Genomic DNA, 17473 nt, shown 5'->3' on the forward strand with positions numbered 1-17473 from the left:
GTATTTCAGTTACTTTCAAAACATCGGTACACGGATGAAAGCAAAATGGAGGCCTATGTGGGAGGAAAGGTTACATTGATCTTGGAGTAGGTTAAAGGGTTGTCACAACATCACGGGCCAAAGGGACAGTTCTCAGCTGTACTGCTCTATGTTTTGTGTTCATATAACTTTGTAATTATTAAGGTTTGTTTGTTCTCAGTGATATGAAACTATTTGGCCTGGATTATGGTGACAAGAATAATACAATGTTAGGTTATGAAAGATCAAGAAACTAATTTAGATGGGCAAGAGTTCGCGAACGAAGTTTGGGAATTTAAATACAAAGCAAAAAAAAATGAACATTTGTGACAGTGACCATGAAAGTTATGAATAGTCACCAGAAACAAGCTCATCTAGTTCTTCGACACCTTAAAAAAAAAGAAAATCAGCAGCCCTTAATTGGAAAAACCCTGGCCCCAACTTTTGATTTTTCTTCTGAAATGGTTCAGCATATTCTGAAATTCAAGAAGAAACTATCTCATCAGTTGCCCCAGAAGAAACAAGAAATGGGAGCTCCATCTGTGAAGATGAACTATCAGTTAAAGGTAACACCAACAACATCAGCAGCAGCACCAACACCACCAGCAGAAATGTTCAAAATCAAGGTATAGTTATTATCCAGGTATATATATTACCATATATTACTTTGAGAATCAATTTCTTGGAGGTGCTTACAAGGAAATTAAAGAAACGTAATAAAATTTTTTGACAAACTCTACATAAAAAAATGAAGACTGACTATCACAAATGTGCAAATAAAAATTAATACAGTAAACAAGTTGACAGAGAGTCTGCAGGTAGTATAGCAGTTTGCACCTGTTGCTACCTTTAAGGAGTTTGCATGTTTTCCCCATGACCCTGTGGGTTTCCTCTGTGTGCTCCAGTTTCTGCCTACAGTCCAAAGACTACAGTTGGTAGGTTAATTGGTCATTGTAAATTGTCCCCTGATTAGGCTACGATTAAATTGGTGGATTGTTGGGTGGCACGGCTCGAAGGACTGCAAGAGCCGATTCCACACTATAGCTCAACAAATAAATAAATAATTGCCATTGAAGTTATCCATGTTAGTTCAGGAGCCTGATGAATGGAACTAGAGCAGCGACACTAACACAATGCTCTTACTATGCTCTTGCACATGGCTCTTCACAGCAGCGAGCCATAGTTACACCTAAGTCAACAAAATGAAGATGAGAATATTCATTTCTAACTGGTACATTTCTCAATTTCACAGTGATTCAACACTTAACATTCAGATGCTGGTAAATCATTATTTATCTTGACAAATTCATCTGAAATGACCTTAGTTTTCACTGCAGACTCTATCGACCACATCAAATTTGACAGAATGGTTGTCCAACATCAAGCCAGTGCTGAACTTTCCCACATCTGAACACTAACAGCTACTATTTTCCCTATGACAGAACTGTTCATGTAGCTTCTTACGCATATTTGTTTTTGTCTGTTATTTCGGCAAAAAAAGCCCCAGATTAGTAATCACAGAATGTAGCCTTGATCATTATTTCTCTAAATTCTTGTACACCAGATATCTTGGTCTAAATTGGTAATTATCAAGTGAAAACATCAGATGACTAATGTAAAACTTGTTTTATAAATTTACAAACCTCAGGTTCAAGCCTCCAATGAAAAATTCATTTCATGATGCCCAACAACAAGCAAAATACTGCTTGTGAGACAGATTTGGAACTCTGCCTTTTAAAGATACATGTGAGCGTAACATCAAACTAGTACTTTGTTTCATTTCTTGATTAACACGCTATAAATTTCACCGGTCAAATCTCCTAATTTCAGAGTTAGAAAATCCCCCAAAACCTCCCTGATGCTGATGTTTTATTATGCTTACCTCTTTAGTTTTGAGCAAAATCTTTTCAATCAAGATTAAGAAGCTCTGGGGATCTCTGCTTACAAGTTCTTCCAGGCTCCAACGGTTCACACAGAGCCCAGCTGAAAAAGAAAAGCAGGTTTATTCACAGTATAAGAACAGGAATAACTCCTTGCATTAACTTTCTGGGATCAATTGTAATTGTCCCTTTGAATGGAAATGAAAGAAAAATGGAAGATATTGCCATAAGACCATTCAATATAGGATAAAATTTAGGCCATTCAGTCCGTTGATTTTGCTCTGTCATTCCATCATGGTTGATTTATTATCCCTCTAAACCCAGTTCTCCTGCTTTCCCTCTATGACCTTTGACACCCTGCCTAATCAAGATCCAATCAACCGCTGCTTTAAATACTGTATAACCAATGACTTGGCTTCCACAGGCACTTGTGGCAAAGAATTCCACAGATTCACCACCCTCTGGTTAAAGAAATTCCCTCTCATTTCTGTTCCAAAGGGACATCCTTCTATTCTGAGGCTGTGCTGTTTTGTACTACACTTCCTGACTATAGAAAGTCTATCTAGGACTTTCAATATTTGATAGGTTTCAAAGAGGTCTCCTCACGGTTCTAAACTCCAGTGAGTACAGGCACAGAGCCATCAAACACTCCTCATACGTTAACCCTTTCATTCCTGGTGGAGTCGTCGGGGTGCCGTCATGACAAGCTTTTTGCACTGATCTTCTAATGGTGATCGCTCATCGTACGGCGTGTCTTGGGCATCTGAAACCTGGCAGAGCCCATCCCTCTCCAGGTTTGTTTTTTTTATGAGGTCGAGTTGCTAGCCCAACGCTTGACCCAGCACGGATAGGGAGCGTGCAAGGGTGTCGGCTGGATTCGAACTCGGGACCTCTTGCCCCGAAGTCCTGCGCTGATGTACCACCAGCCGTATAGTACAGTCTGACCAATGCCTTATATAGCTTCAGCATTGCATCCTTGCTCTTATATGCTAGTCCTCTCAAAGTGAATGCTAATATTGCATTTGCCTTCCTTACAACTGACTCAACCTGCAAGTTAACCTTTAGGGAATTCTGCGCAAGGACTCCCAAGTCCCCTTGCACCTCTGATTTTGTAATTTGCTCCTCTTTTAGAAAATAGTCAATGCCTATATTCAGCAGCTCACCAGAATACTCTGTCCTAAGCCAGTATTTCAACCTTTCCCCAGATGTAGCCCATTTTCAAAAATCTTTCCTCTCCTCGGGAAGCTCTGGGCTTTTATGTGTTGGGTTTGCTAGCTGCATGCCCAGCCCTCCTCCTTTTGCAACTGGGTATGACAGATTTTACCACATACTTCCCGACACTATATTCCATCTGCCACTCCTTTGCATATTCTCCAAATCTGTCTGAGTCCTTCTGCCAACTCTCTGCTTCCTCAACACTACCTGTTCCTCCTCTCATCTTTGTATCGTCCACAAACATGGCCGCGGACAAGCTTTGCATCCTGGTTGATTCTCATTTCCAGCAGCTTCAATATGTAAACTGGTTATCAAGATCCTGCCCATCCTTTATCTTCAGGTAGCCTCTCCCAGTGATGGTCACCAGATAAGCAGGAGCCAAACAGGTGTCTTGTTCATTCCCATTTTTAATGCTTCTATCACTAATCACTGCACCTTCTGATACCCATACGCCAAGGAATCCCCCCCAAATATCATTCTCTCTTTAGCTCTTAAGACTCACATTAAAACTTAGCTCATTTAACAATTTTTATTAAAATGCCACTATTACTTTATGAAAACACATGTTAGGTGACACTATAGGACATATATCTAAACTAATGTATAACATTTGCTGCTTAATGCCCAAGAATAACACAGCCAGGTTTTAAGGCTTGATGAATTCTTCTCATTATCATCAGCTAATTGCAGATGAATTGCTGCCCGGTGGTGTAGTGGCATTAAGTATGGGACTAGGAGGCATCTGGTCCAGAGTTTGAATCTGGCTGGATCCTTTCGTGCTCTCCATCTATGCTGAGTTTTGCTTTGGGCTAGCAACTTGGCCTCGTAAAAAAACAAACAAATGCTAAAAAATGGCAAAAAAAAAGTGCTGCTCAAGGTGCAAAAAGGAATTGCAGACAAAGCTCGAGTCTTAGAGCAACTGAAACTAATAGGACAGCCTTTCCTTAACATCAAAACTCCTTGGTTTCACCTTTAAAATAAAACTGTTTGATCAAATCAACAGAAGTGGCAGAATACATGTTACTTTAAATCTATGTAATGCTTCATCTTTTGGAAATTTGATGATTACTACTGATTTGGGATCATTTAGGGAAAAGGTTTATTTTGTCATGGGGTAATACCAAGAAGTAATGACTTGATGCATGCTTAAAAATTTGTCTATTTTCAAATATAACTATGTTGAAAATTGCACTTCAACCCATTTCCCATTTTCCACACAGATGGTCAAATGCAACCCAATAGTTACAGTGCTGAGTAATTAATGTAGCCCAGAGTAGTCTTACTTACCATCAAGACACTAATTATAGACTTCATTACCGGAGGTTTAGAGCTAAATTTACACTGTTTTTGTCCTTTGGAATGCATTTATTAACATCCTTAAGTGAAAATATTCATCATGTTTGCTGTTTTCCTTTACCAGTCTCAAAATAATGACAATAAGTATATATATATATATATGCTGTATATATATAGCATTAAATAAGCAGTGCAAAAGAGCAGGAAAATACTGAAGAAGTGTTTATGGGTTAATTGTCCATTCAGAAATCTGATGGCAGAGGCTAAGAAGCTGTTCCTGAAATCTTGAGTATGTGTCCTCAGGCTCCTTACCTCCTGGTAGAAATGAGAAGAGAGTACGACCTGGGTGATGGTGTGGTGAATTACATATACCCGTCTGGACATGCCCCCTCTGCTGACTACTCCTGTGGCTCCTCCCACAGGTGATTGGGGACTCCGCCCTGGCCTCAGTCTCCAGGATGCAGTGTGGTGGTCAATTGCTGCTTGTTCTTTCTTCCAGCCAATAAAAGCCTATATCTCGCCTCAGGTCTCCGAGAGTTATTGATGGTGCATCAGATGGAGTTCCTTATGAAGGGTGCTGCCTTTTTGAGGGTCACCTTTTGAAGGTGTCCTCGATGCTGAGGCTTGGGCGTGTTGGGGAGGAAGCATTAAGAAGAGGGACGCCTCACGTCTTAATAAGCTGGTAAGGAAGGCGGGCTCTGTCGTGGGCAAAGTACTGAAGAGTTTAACATCGGTAGCTGAGCGAAGGGCGCTGAGTAGGCTACGGTCAATTATGGATAACTCTGAACATCCTCTACATAGCACCATCCAGAGACAGAGAAGCAGTTTCAGTGACAGGTTACTATCGATGCAATGCTCCTCAGACAGGATGAAGAGGTCAATACTCCCCAATGCCATTAGGCTTTACAATTCTACCGCCAGGACAAGAACTTTTTAAAAGCTATTATTAATGCTTTTTGAGACGGTGATTTAGATGCATATCATATTTTTTTTTTACTGAGTTAAGTATTGTATGTAATTAGTTTTGCTACAACAAGTGTATGGGACATTGGAAAAAAAGTTGAATTTCCCCATGGGGATGAATAAAGTATCTATCTATCTATCTGTCTATCTATGATGGAGCTGACCGAATTTAGAACTTACTGCGGGCTATTTTGATCCCATGCAGGGGCTCCTCCACACCAGACAGTGATGCAACCATTTAAAATGCTCCCAATGGTACATCTGTAGAAATTTGTGAGTATCTTTGGTAACATACCAAATGTCCTTAAACTGCTAATGAAATGCCGCTGTCATGCCTTCTTTGTAATTACATCAATATGCTTGACCCAGTATAGATCTTAGGCGATGTTAACACCCAGGAACTTGAAACTGCTCACCCATTCCATTTCTTTCTGCTCAATGAGGACTGGAGAGTGCTCCATCCACTTACCCTTACTGAAATCCCCAGTCAATTCCTTGGCTTATTGACATTGAGTGCAAGGTTGCTGAGACACCACTCAACTAGCTAATCTATCTTGCTCCTCTACACTTCCTCATCACCATCTGTAATTCTGCCAACAATCCAACAATAGTTGTGTCAACAGCAAATTTATAAATTGCGTTGGAGTTGTGCCGATTCATACAGTCATGAGTGTAGAGAGAACAGGGCAGTGGGCTAAGCACGCATCCTTGAGGTGTGCTAGTGTTGATCCAGATTACTGTGTGTAGAAAAAGTACTTGATATCTTCACAAAAATCTCAAAAAGTCTTAAACCAAAAACCAGACTATTGTAATTATTGTTATAACATTCCCTGTTGCAATGTAGAGATACACCAGCCAATCTATGCAAATATAAAAATCTTGCAAATGGTGATGAAGTACTGTTCAAATTAATCACGAGGGCCTAAGATAACTTAGTCAAGGATTACGGTACTTCAAGTTATCTTTTTCATCCAACTGACATAATAAACATCAGCTTGACATCTCATTCAAATGATTGTACCTCAGGCACATCAATGCTCCCTCATCACTGTATTTGGCTATTAGACAACCGGCTCACTGATTTGGAGGGGAACATTAACTCACAACATCCTTATTCAGTGTGGTACTGCTGAGACAAGGCAGCAATTTAAACCTTGTTCTATTATGAAAACAAGAAAATATGAAGAATACAAATTATTTCACTAAATGTGAAAAATTAGCCCTGCAAAACTCTACTTTCCATATTTTATTTTGTAAATTAATAAAGGATTGGTATTCTAGAAGCATTTCTTTATCACTATCCAAACTTGCAATTTGTCTTTACCACTCTCTGACATTAGACCAAATCATGTATAGCTTATGCATGGTAGATAGTGAGAGATATTGCAGGGTCAGATGTGTTCCTAGAAAAGGAGAGGATGTCTACATTAAAATAGAAATATGAATTAACATTGTGTATAGCATTTGGTAAACGTGGCCTTTTATCACTGGCAATCAAAAAGCATTTAGCAAACAGTCGTAACACTGATAATTAGTATCACACATCATTTCAATAAAGAAAATACATCATCCGGTTCCCATCTTACACCCACAAAGAGTGTGATTAATCAGAGTATAATGAATGCATATTCACTGAGAGACTTAAGAATATTATTAATTTTCTGAAAAACATCTACAACAGAATATCACAATTGCTAATGTAGTTAACTGAATAGTATTGGTTTAATTTACACACTTTTAAACAACATTTTTCATCACTATCTTTAAGAATTTCAGAATGTATATTGTATACATTCCTCTGACATTAAATGTATCTTTTGACCTATTGTTATCTGAATTTAATGATAGATTATCAATATTGATTATGTGAAAGGCTACGTTCTGACGAAAGCCACTGGTTTAGCATTTGCCATAAAGTATATCTTCATGGCATTAGAGTCACATAAAGAAAGAAAAATATAAAGAGTGGCGAGGGGATATAGATAGAGAGAAATATTGCAGGGCCATTTGTGTTCTGAAAAATAGATGGCTGAACAAGCTTAGAGAGGGACAAAAAGAAAATGGGAATGTTAGATACAGTAAATAAAGAAGGACAGTCAATAAAGTGCTACAATATGTTGTCAAATCAGTAAATGAAAGATTCAGGACATATTATAACCTGTTTATTATATTTTGGCCAAGATTTCAGAGTCAAAGTCCAACAGGTTTTAGAGAGAGTACAGAGGAGATTTACTAGAATGTTACCTGGCTTTCAGCACCTAAGTTACAGAGAAAGGTTGAACAAGTTAGGTCTTTATTCTTTGGAGCGTAGAAGGTTGAGGGGGGTCTTGATAGAGGTATTTAAAATTATGAGGGGAATAGATAGAGTTGACGTGGATAGGTTTTTTCCATTGAGAATAGGGGAGATTCAAACAAGAGGACATGAGTTGAGAGTTAAGGGGCAAAAATTTAGGGGTAACACGAGGGGGAACTTCTTTACTCAGAGAGTGGTAGCTGTGTGGAATGAGCTTCCAGTAGAAGTGGTGGAGGCAGGTTCGATATTGTCATTTTAAAAAAATTGGATAGGTATGTGGACAGGAAAGGAATGGAGGGTTATGGGCTGAGTGCAGGTAGGTGGGACTAGGTGAGAGTAAGCGTTCGGCACGGACTAGAAGGGCTGAGATGGTCTGTTTCCGTGCTGTAATTGTTATATGGTTATAGGTTAAAGGACAGCTTCTATCCCACTCTTATAAGACTATTGAGCAGTGCCCTTTTATGATCAGATTGACTGGTGCAAAGAAAAGTTTACCTGAAACAGCATTACAGGCACATAGCATCATATAAGCAGCATTCTCAGGAAAAAAACATCAATTATACACAATCTGACAAGAAAAATACAATTATAATTTTTAAAAAAGCTCTATTTTGTGTAAAGTGATCAAAGTGATCATGGTGGTGCTAATCTGCAATGATTATAGTTGTGCTGGTTGGTTGTGGAACTGAATGGCTGGAGGACAGGAACATGTTCTTCAACCTGGTGATGTGGGACTTCAGACTTCTTTGCTTCCTACTGACCAGCAATGCAGGAAGAAGGCAACAGTGCAGGTGGTTGGGGTCTTTTATGATTGATGTTGCTTCTTGGGATAACACCTCCTATAAAATCTACTAGTGGTGGGAGGGATGTTGCCTTGCCTAATGTGGAATGTGGAAAAGGTGGAATTAGTGCTTGAGAGAAACTTTAAACTTCTTTCATTTGCATATTTACCAGACCTATGCTAATTAAAATGGTCACTCATCGAGTAAACACTTGTTAATTTAGACTTCCAAACCAGCACCGCTATCTCACTGCAGAACATGTGATCCAATGAAGAACTATTGCTCTTTGTTTACCTCTACTTTCCACTTAACACAAGCTTAAATTGTACTAAATTATCAAATTCTGCTAGTCTTCTTCTCAGCTCTTGCATGGCATAAAGAACACTGAATGCGCATCATGAATGAAACATATTCTTTTCATTTTCACTGCAGTTTTCATTGACTGGACTGTTCACAATGAGGAACTGTGTGGTGAGATGCCATTTTGCATTCATTATTACTTTGCACATGGGGATTTCTTGGCTTTGACAATATTATCTGAAAGTTGTGGGAAGAAGAGATTAGGCATTTCCCTCATATAAGGGAAAGGGAAACCAGTGTGTCATCCTCAACCAGATTCATGGTTCCTATAGTTACAGTTTTATTGCTGCTGAGTAAATTCCCTCACTTTTTGCCTACAGAGCAAGCAAACAGATAACTGAATAATAATACATTTTCAAAATGTTCATGTGGTTAAGTTTGAAGTCCAGCCTTTTTAGATATGCTGAATGTATTATCTTAAGTCAAATTTGTGAGTGTTATTAAATTTAAACAATCAATCAATCCACTAAAAACTTGACATGGCAAAACTTTATTGAATTTTATACCCAGATAAATGGCTGCTAGATCAGCTGACACAAGAACAACATAGAATTAAATAGGCCAATGTAAAGCCTTCATGTCAAATTGTTGTTCTAGAAATGAGCAGGGGTTCAGTTTGAACTATTTAAATTTTGGTTGTGCCCCTTCTCTTACACTGATGATTGCATTGTAGGGATTACAATCCTTCATATGAAGGCAGCACATGCTCAATGTAATCTAAACTTTTACATAAAGAATGGAGATGGAGGTCTAACAAAGTGGATTAAAATAATTAAAGAATCTAGCACGTCATCATAATGTCACTTAGGCAGTTTGAGGGTGAAGTTACATGACATATTGTTAAGATGTCATATAAATCTAAAATTTAATAGTTCCTGGTATTAAGGTTTTTGGTAAAATAAAACGTCCTTGGAGATAAGATAAAGATCAGCTTTCCTCCGAGTGGTGACCCAAGTAGATAGACTGGTGAAGAAGGTGTGTGGTGTACTTAAGACCATAAAAGACAGGAACAGAATTAGGCTGTTTGGCCCATTGAACTTGTTCTGCCATTCCATCTGAATTATGATCCATCTCAAGCCCATTCTCTTGCCTTCTCTTCATAGCCTTTAACACCCTTGCTGATCAAGAACCTATCAACCTCTGTTCTAAATGAACGATGTGATCTCCACAACCATATGCAATAATGAATTCCACAGTTCACCACCCTCTGGAAATTCCTCCCTCATCTCTGTTCATCCTTCTTTTCTGAGACTTTGCCCTCTAGTCTTAGATTCCCCTGTTATAGGAAACATCCTCTCCACATCCACTCTAACTAAGCCTTTCAATATTCAATAGATTTCAATGAGATTCTCCCTGATTCTTCAAAATACCTGTGGGTGGATGAAGGCCCACAGCCATCAAATGATCCTCATACATTTACCATTTCATTCCCAGGATTATTCTCGTGAACCTCCTGTGGACCCTCTCTAATGCTAGGGCATTCTTTCTTAGCTAAGGGGGCTCAAGGCTTGCTTTTGTTGGATGGGGCACTGAGTAAATTGGAAGACTGGTTTATTATTGTCACGTAGAAAGGAACAGTGAAAAACGTTATTTTGTATGCCATCCTTACAAATCATTTCACCACATCAGTACATCGAGGTAGTACAGGGGCAAAACAAAAACAGAATGCCAAATACAGTGTTACAGTTACAGAGAAAGTGCAGTGCAGACAGACAATAAGGTACAAGGCTACCACAAGATAGATTAGGAGGCCAAGATTCAATCTTATCATTAATGGGTACTGTCAATAGTCTTATAAGCAGCATGGTGCCTTTGAGCCTGATGGTACGTATTCCTGGGCTTTTGTATCTTCCACCCCATGGGAGGGGAAAGAGGGGAAAATGTCCAAGGTGGGCAGGGTCTCCGATTATGTTGACTGCTTTATCAAGGCAGTGGGAGTTGGGATGCCATGTTACAACTGTACAAGACAGCAACAAGACCATGCCTGGAATATTGTCTGGTCACCGTGCTATAGGAAGGATTTGACTGAGCTAGAGCAGGTCCAGAAAAGATTCAAAAAGATGATGCAGTGACTGAGGAGCTTGAGTTATAAGGAGAGACTGGACAAGGTGGGATTGTTTACTAGGGAGCAAAGGAGGTTGAGAGGAGATTTTATAGAAACTTAAAATATCATGATAAGTTGGATTGTAATACAATATTTCCTAGAGTAGGGGTGTCTAAAATAGAGGGCATATGCTTAAGGAGCATAAAGATTTAAAGAGGACATAAGAAGCATGTTTTTCACACAAAAGTATGGTGGGAATATAGAATGAGCTGCCAGACGAATTGTTAGAGGTATGTACAATTGCAAGATTGACAGTCATTTGCACAAGGATGTGGATAGGAAAGGTTTAGATGGATAAAGACCAAATGTAGATAGATGGGAATAGCTCAAGAAGACATCTTGACAGCATAAATGAGTTTGGCCAAAGGACCAGTTTCTGCATTTTATGACCCCATGACACTAATGGAATTGGCTCAAGGTAAGGCTGGGAAATCTACCACTGAGCCTGTGTCTGGTTATGTTGGCACAGCTCAGCGAGCCCACTAGTTCTTAAAGGAAGAAACATCCATGTAGAGAGGCTTGTAATTTCATGCTCTTGTAATTTATTGCTATTTATTTATATTTGCATTTACACAGTTGTTGTCTTCTATGCTCTACGTGATCTTTCATTGATCCTGCTATAGCTACTGAGTGCATCTGCAGGAGAAAGAATCTCAGGTAATACTATTAATAATACTACTTACTTTATTTTCAATGTGCAAACTTAGTTCCTCATGTTTAGTCATGAGTTGATTTGTTATTTAATTCTTTCCTAAATATACTTAAGGACTGTCTCTAAACAAGGTTGGGGTTTGAGGATATGTGGCCAATGAGCTCAATTGGCTCTTTGGTCATTGAAAGTTCCAATTCATTAAATTTCATTCCTCCTGATGCCTTAAGGCATAACTAGAACCAACATCTCAGCAGCAAGGAACTAGTTGAAAAAAGTTTCACAATTTTTCACCACAGCCTATTCATAATCAAATTCAGCTCATTCACAAATAACTATTTACAGTACATTGTGATGAATTCCCTATAACAGAAAATGGTGTGTCTCATTCAGGTTCATCTACCTGGAGAACAGCTCTTCATATTACAATCCAATGTGATAAAGATCAAAATTCAGTGTCTATATTGGCCTCATTCCAAAAGAAGCAATGTTGACAGCATCTTTCAAAGCCTAGTTAATATGTTGAGAAGAAATAGAACACTAGAATACTAAAATAGGATCAGGAGTCTTCCATCTGGTCCATCAAACCTGCACCTCCACTCTTTATGAGTACAGATGATATCCCAGTCCTCATCTCTTCTCTTGAGCCAGAGACCCTTAACCCTGAATCTCTTGATCTTTCAAAAATGTATTCACTTCTTTAAACACCTCCAGTGATCAAGTCTCCACAATCTCCTTGGGTGGGAAGTTCCAGTGTTTCACCTGCCTCTACCAGAAGAAATTCGTATACACCTTAACTTCAAATTACTGCCCCCTAATCTTGCAAGTATGTCTTCTTGCTTGAATGGAAGCATCTCCACAATAACCCTGTCAAGCTCTCTGAGGGTTTTCTTCTCCCTATTACAATAAGATCTCCATTCATTCTGCCAAGCTCCAAAAAATATGGATCCACCTTCTTCAATGGGCCATGATAGGACATTCCTTTCATCCCAGGTATTTGCCTCGTGAATCTCATTTGACTGCCTCCAATTCTACCATGTCTTTTCTTAAATAAGGAGTGCACAGTTTTCCAAGCATGGTTTCACCAGTACCTTCTACAATTGAAACAATACCTCCCAATTTCTAAACTCCAATCCCATGATGATAAATAATCATTTGCCTTCCTAACTATTTGCAGCATTGACTGTTAACGTCTGTATTCCATGTACAAGAACTCCTTGGTCGCTCTGTACTTCACTCATTTGTAATTTCTGTTTACACAATAGTCTGCCTTTTGATTCCTCTTACTGAAGTGCATGATCTTATATCTTTCTGTATGAGGAACATCTGGCAGCTCTTGGGCTGTACACCCTGGAGTTCAGGAGAATGAGGGCGGATCTCATAGAAACATTCCGAACATTAAAAAGCCTGAACAGATTAGATATGGCAAAGTTATTTCCCATGGTAGGGGATTCTAGGACAAGAGGGCACAACTTCAGGATTGAAGGACGCCCTTTTAGAACTGAGATGTAGAGAAATTACTTTAGTCAGAGGGTGGTATATCCGTGGAATTTGTTGCCACAAGTGGCTGTGGAGGCCAATTCATTGGGTATATTTAAGGCAGAGATAGATAGGTTCTTGATTAGCCAGGGCATCAAAGGGTATGGGGTGAAAGCAGGGGAGTGGGGATGACTGGAAGAATTGGATCAGCCCATGATTGAATGGTGGAGACTTGATGGGCCGAATGGCCTACTTTTGCTCCTATATTTTGTGGTCTTATAGTCTTAAACCCTGCCATTTTTTCAGCTATTCACTTAATCTATCCACATCCTGTTATTTGGAAATTGACAACTACCAAGCTTACTGAAGCTAGGCTTTCCTCATCTTTTGAAAAAAGTACATCAATATTTAAGTAACTGACAGTCAATCTGTGATTTGTAAGAACACTGACAACATTCCGTGATGTTGTGAAATTTAACATTTCAAAATGTTACTCTAGGACTCATTGTCTGGAAATTAATGCGGTCGTCATTTCCACTTGCTATGTAATTTCTGTTTAAAAACTTGCATTAATGAGACTGTAAAAATTTTTGCAAGAAGTGAAGCAAGATAGATTATTGATGATAAAATAAATAAACGTACTATGCCAATTTCAGATTATTGATAGCTTAAAATCTAAGGAATTTAAAGATAATAGACCAACTTGAGCTGGTCTCACCACATCACTGTGACATGCATCTCTGGGCTCCCACCCACTCTTTCCTACTTGGAGTCTGTTTGTGAGGGCTCAGCGACTATGATGGAAGGTGGCATCCGTCATTAAGAACCGCCACCACACAGGACATGCCCGCTTCTCTTTGCCACCATCAGGAAGAAGGTACGGAGGCCTGAAGGCACGCAGCTAACGATTCAGGAACAGCTCCTTCCCCTCTGCCATCCGATTTCTGAATGGACATTGAACTCTGGAACACCACTTCACTACCTTTTTTTTAATTTCCTACTTTTTGCACTACTTATTTGTTTAACTATTATATTGTTTACTGTAAGGTACAGTTTTCTTTTTCTCTCTATTGTCATTCTGTGCAATGTACTGCTGCTGCAAAGTTAACAAATTTCACGTCATGTGCCAGTGATATCCAACCTGGTTCTGATTCATACTGAGTAGTTTGCAGCAGCATGACAAGTGCTACCTATCAAAGTGGGAAGGAGTTTCAACTGTGGTTGAAACTGAGAGTGAAGTCATGCAAGCTCAGCTGTTATGGTGGTATTTCCAACGTCCAACATGTCCAACAGCAGATATTCACAATAGCTGAGGGAAAACCACCAGTGACTTGGCAGTGATATCATAGACCACTTTTCTCAAGATTGCTTTCTCCACTATTTCCCCATTTTTCCCCATTCGGCCAAACAACCAGCTGTGCTGCCAACCACATCAGAAAGATGCGATGTGTCATTGACAATTCCAGGATGCGAAGGGTCATCTTTCGAATCCATCTGTAACCTCCTCCACTGAGAACCAGAGATCTTCCACCAGGCCTGCCTCAGCCAGGGGGGTAGCAGTGATTAAGCACACCATCGCAGATTTCAAAGCTAAGCTGCGCAGTGGTGCTGCCAACGTCACTGCCTCTCTCCCAGATGAGCTAAGTCTTTTTTATGCTCAGTACGAGATTTCCAACACAGAGCCGCTGAAGCGACCTCCACCTTGGTCATCTCTGAGGCTGAAGTACGCAGGTGTTTCCAACGAGTGGACAGTCGCAAGGCTGTAGGACCAGACAGCATCCCAGGGCGAGTACTCAGGATGTCCACAGCACAACTGGCAGGTGTGTTTACAGACATTTTTAATCTCTCCCTCTCCCAGTGTAGAGTGCCCTCCTGCTTCAAAACATCCACCATTTTTCCTGTACCTACAAATACCAAGGTAACATGCCTGAATGACTGGCATTGTGTCGCACTCACCTCAATAATAAGCAAATGCTTTGAGAGGCTAGTAAAGGACTATATCTGCAGCATGCTACCACCCACACTGGGCCCCCTATAATTCGCCTACTGACACAATTGATAGACAGATAACGCAATAGCCACAGCTCTACACACCGTCCCTACACATCTGGAGAAGGACGATGCTTATGTGAGAATGCTGTTCTTGGACTATAGTTCAGCATTCAACACCATAGTTCCCTCCAGGCTTGACAAAAAGCTCAGAGACCTCAGCCTTCACCCTGCCTTGTGTAGCTGGATCCTGGACTTCCTGTCAGATCACTGGCAGGAGGGAAGAATAAGCTCGCTCACCTCTGCCCTTCTGACCCTCAACACAGGAGCCCCTCAGGGCTGTGTCCTAAGCCCCCTCCTTTACTCTCTGTATACCCATGACAATGTCACCACCCACAACTGCAATCTGCTAATTACATTTGCTGATGATACTATATTGATTGGCCTTATCTCAAATAATAATGAGGCAGCCTACAGAGAAGAAGTCATCAACTTGACACAGTGGTGAAAAGAAAACAATCTCTCCCTCAATGTGGCAAAAACAAAGGAGCTGGTTGTGATCTACAGGAAGAATGGAGACAGGCTAACCCCTACTGACATCAATGGAAATGGATTTGGGGTTGAGAGGGTGAACAGCTTTAAGTTCCTTGGCATACACATCATCAAGGATCTCACTTGGTCTGTACATACCGGCTGTGTGGTGAAAAAAGCACAACAGTGCCTCTTTCACCTCAGACGGCTGAAGAAGTTTGGCATGAGTCCCCAGATCCTAAGGACTTTCTACAGGGACACAACTGAGAGCATCCTGACTGGCTGCATCACTGCCTGGTATGGGATCTGTACTTCCCTCAATCGCAGGACTCTGCAGAGAGTGGTGTGGACAGCTCAGCGTATCCGTAGATGTGAACTTCCTACTAATCAGGATATTTACAGAAACAGCTGTGTAAAAAGGGCCCAAAGGGTCATTGGGGACCCAAGTCACCCCAACCACAAACTGTTCCAGCAGCTACCATCCGGGAAACAGTATAGCAGCATAAAAGCCAGAACCAACAGGCTCCGGGAGCAACTTCTTCTATCAGGCCATTGGGCTGATTAATTCACACTGATATAATTGTACTTCTATGCTATATTGACTTTCCTGTTGTACATACGATTTATTACAAATTACTAGAAATTGCACATTGCACATTTAGACAGAGACGTAACGTAAAGATTTTTACTCCTCACGTATGTGAAGGATGTAAGAAATAAAGACAATTCAATTCAAGTGGAATAGAACAAGCAAAAACGCCAGGAAGGCAGGCGAGAGCAGAATGCAAAAGGTGCATGCAAAAAAGAGAGCTTTGAATTATATCCTTGCTCGGAATATTTACGTTGTGATGGCTTTCATGTCTGAATTGTGGCTGAGAGGATACAGCGATGGTTAGTAGAAGAGGGAAGATAAGGAGAATGAGCTGCTGATTGAGAATCTGGGGTTGAAGGTTTGAGTTTGATTTTGTTCTTTATGAGCAGCATTGCCAGAAAGAAAGGTCTGACATTGCAGACACCCTTTCTCTTCCATTGCCTCCTTCACCTCCTGTTCCTTAGCTTCCTCTCTGTTGTATCTTAACAAGGTTTGTTCCTTCACAGTAACAAATCTGTGGCACGTGCAACCATCATTGCCAAAGGCAACCTAATGGACTAGAAGAGGGTTTCCCTTGAGTGCTTTATTTAGAGCACATCATTCCACAGCTAATCAATATCAACAAATTTGTTGTGATATGATTGAAAGCACTGTAATCTGAGTAGAGTTTTTCTGTTAATAGCTCTTCTTGCCCAGAAACCAGTCTTTATACATTGTCTTAAATTCATTTGGAGCAGCATAATACCACAGATTGACAGCATTCATGGCTGTTGCCTGGGTAAGAAGCATTCAACCACATGAGCCTATGGTCATTGTGTCAGTGGAATATCCTTCAGCACCAACATGTAGTGCACACAAATTGACGTGTATTTAGTCAATGGCTATCTCACACCATGGGGGTGTCACAAAACCCTCCATGATCATGCCATCAATTTTACTCCACTTGATAGCATAGCAGTTAGCGTGACACGATTACAGGATGGGTTGTTGAAGTTGGGAGTACAATTCTGACATCATCTGTAAGGAGTTTGTACGTTCCTCCCTGTGAATGCATGAGTTTCCTCTGGGAGCTCCGTTTCAGCCCACCGTCCTAAAACCTACTAGTTGTTAGGTTAATTGGTCATTGTAAATTGTCCTCTGATTTGGCTGGGGTTAAATTGGTGGGTTTCTGGCTGGTGCGGTTCATTGGGCCTCTAAATAAATAAATAATACCAATCCTACACTAATCGCATTTTTTCTTCCACATTCCCATTAGCCCCTGCACACATAAATAAGTTAGAGTGGCCAGTTAACATATTATCTCACACTTCTGTTCCAATGCA

At 40.2% G+C, this 17473-nt stretch overlaps 1 protein-coding gene across 1 annotated transcript in view; it reads right to left on the reverse strand.

Moving 5' to 3' along the window:
• Window positions 1-17473, reverse strand: part of pik3r5 (phosphoinositide-3-kinase, regulatory subunit 5) — a 95689-nt gene that overhangs the window by 53631 nt on the left and 24585 nt on the right. The window contains exon 3 of the mRNA XM_073025950.1: window positions 1901-2001. Within this exon, the coding sequence (XP_072882051.1) occupies window positions 1901-2001 (101 nt within the window). The remainder of the gene's footprint in view (window positions 1-1900; window positions 2002-17473) is intronic.

This window comes from Hemitrygon akajei, chromosome 22 (assembly GCF_048418815.1).
Source record: "Hemitrygon akajei chromosome 22, sHemAka1.3, whole genome shotgun sequence".
NCBI lineage: Eukaryota > Metazoa > Chordata > Chondrichthyes > Myliobatiformes > Dasyatidae > Hemitrygon > Hemitrygon akajei.